Source organism: Mizuhopecten yessoensis, unplaced genomic scaffold, assembly GCF_002113885.1.
Source record: "Mizuhopecten yessoensis strain PY_sf001 unplaced genomic scaffold, ASM211388v2 scaffold641, whole genome shotgun sequence".
NCBI classification, from domain to species: domain Eukaryota; kingdom Metazoa; phylum Mollusca; class Bivalvia; order Pectinida; family Pectinidae; genus Mizuhopecten; species Mizuhopecten yessoensis.
In genome coordinates, this window is record NW_018403648.1 from 424231 (window position 1) to 426651 (window position 2421).

Sequence of the window (2421 nt, forward strand, 5' to 3'; positions counted from 1 at the left end):
TGACAATATCTATTCACCTCACACATATATCACACATAGAAAACAGAGTTACAATGTAGTCCTATTACACAGCACAAAGAAATATGAGTTGTGACAATATCTATTCACCTCACACATATATCACACATAGAAAACAGAGTTACAATGTAGTCCTATTACACCTGACACTATCTATTCACCTCACACATAATATATCACACATAAAAACAGAGTTACAATGTAGTCCTATTACACCTGACACTATCTATTCACCTCACACATATATCACACAAAGAAATGATTCATTAGCGCCCTGTCTCGCTGGTTCCTAGTCCAAAGAAGCTGTAGAACAGAAGAGCAAGGAGATTTTGCCAAGGAGTGATCACACCATTTTATTTTAGTTTATAAGGAAACATACTACTAATAAGTTAAGATATGTTTTTCACAATCAATAACGATAAAATTAATCAATGCTGAATGAATAAATTGTCAATTAAAATTCTTACATACAGTAATAACGTATTTTCAAATCAAAATGACGTTCTGACTGGATTGTTTCAAACATTCTTATTTGGTAAAAGGTATACATTGTATAAGGCGATAAGTTTTACAAAAATCTGAATTCATTCAAAGCTATCATCCAGAATCCTCCAGCTAATTGAATCTCACCAGCCTCAAATGAGAGATCCTAAAAGGATCTTGGTGCCCACCATGAAAGGATCTTTATCAGATTAACAAAAGATGATCGTTTACCTTCTTTGCTCTTCATTTCTCTTACAGATACAATTACCAATGTTGGAAATCCTAAACGAGAATCTTGTACATTAACTAAAACCTTGTAATGTCCTATTATTTGCCACTGTGACAGATGTTTTTGTATAGGGATTGCATAGCTATATATGGAAAATGCTAAACCTTTGTAATTCTTACTTCATTAGAAGTACTATCAATAAGGGATGAATACTCATTAGGGTTAGGGGTATTTCCAACAAGACGACCAAGAACATACAAATGTACATAGGAAATAGTTATAACAAAATTGAACTTGGGAACTTAAATGTGAAATTTGAGAAAGATCCCTGGACAGTACTTTCTAAGAAATAGCTCAAATTTTAAGCTCGCCTGTCGTCTATCTTTGTTTTCCCTTCAAGCATAATAAATGACCTTGGGGAACCTTCATGTAAAATAAAACGAAGATCCCTCTGGTGCTCTAACAAACTGTGACTCTAAAAATTTAAGCTGGCTGCTTGTCGACCAACTTGGTTTCCCCTTCAGTCCCCAAATTCCATAAACAAGACTGTCCTTCATGTGGAATTTAAGATACTCTAGTACTTTTTGAGGATTTGTGCTAACAAACCTGAACTCAAAATTCAAGATGGACACCTGTCTGCCTTCTTGGTTTTCCTATCACTTTCACTGTTACAAAAATATTTAGGCAAAAGGAACTTCTACAGAAGTAGTAACATTTGGTCTGCAACTTGTTCGGGTAACATTGCTTGTTAAAATAACTTACTTCTGACTAGTTGACTTTGAAGATCACACAAGTATCATCAATAAATCTTACCTTTAGATGCATTTTTAGTCTCTATTTCCACTGTGTCTTCGGAAGTCCTTGGAGGTAGCAGGAAGTTCATTCTAGAAACAAACACGGAACAGCGTCATATTATATGCAGTTATCCATAATATTCAGATTTTTTTAAAAACTAAAATATTGTTTGTAAAACATACATACGCTCCAGTTTTAATGGAATCGGAGCTAAAACAAGTACTCTAACAAAAGTCAGTGAAGCAAAAATAGGTAGGTCGCTTTTTAATATATAATACTTCTGAGAAAGTATCGGTTCAGTCAACTACGGTACATAGAATTGGATAAATGTGGGACTTATAGTAGCAGAGAAATGGAGCTTAATTAATGTACGGTCGAACCAAAATGTCTTGGGCTTCAAATTCAGTTCCCGCAGTGGACATTTTCTTACGAATCTGAAAGGAAGAACTCTCAACTGGCGACAATTAAAAAAATTGCTTTGAGACATTCAATTCATTTAAATTCTTCAAAATCAAACTAAGGATTTCGTACTGTTATTTAGGGTAGTATGTTTTAGCCTCCAACACATGACAATTTAATTGAAAGTTTTGAGGTATCTTTGGGAGGTGTCTTAGAAGTGTGATTTAATAGGATTAGACTTGATTATCACAGTGATCTAAAATTGTATATAGACACAAAGATTATCAGAGCATGGGTAAACTTGATTGATAAGAGTGTTAACCACAACAGAAAATACTGGTATTGGTAGATTACAATTAATAGATCCCTCTCAATGGAATACGATAGCGATACAGAAAATACTGGTATTGGTAGATTACAATTAATAGATCCCTCTCAATGGAATACGATAGCGCTACAGAAAATACTGGTATTGGTAGATTACAATTAATAGATCC

At 34.0% G+C, this 2421-nt stretch overlaps 1 protein-coding gene across 3 annotated transcripts in view; it reads right to left on the minus strand.

Annotated features, from left to right (window-relative positions):
• LOC110451377 (dnaJ homolog subfamily B member 9-like) overlaps window positions 1-2421 on the minus strand; it is a 24229-nt gene that overhangs the window by 2486 nt on the left and 19322 nt on the right. For 2 of the 3 annotated variants that reach the window (XR_002463067.1, XM_021499357.1), the window contains exon 6: window positions 1544-1614. Coding sequence is in view for 2 of the 3 variants with exons in the window: in XM_021499357.1 (XP_021355032.1) it covers window positions 1544-1614 (71 nt within the window). In the remaining variant the exon portion in view is untranslated. Of the gene's footprint in view, window positions 1-292; window positions 322-1543; window positions 1615-2421 lie in introns of those variants that run through there. The other variant, XM_021499364.1, reaches the window with a different exon arrangement.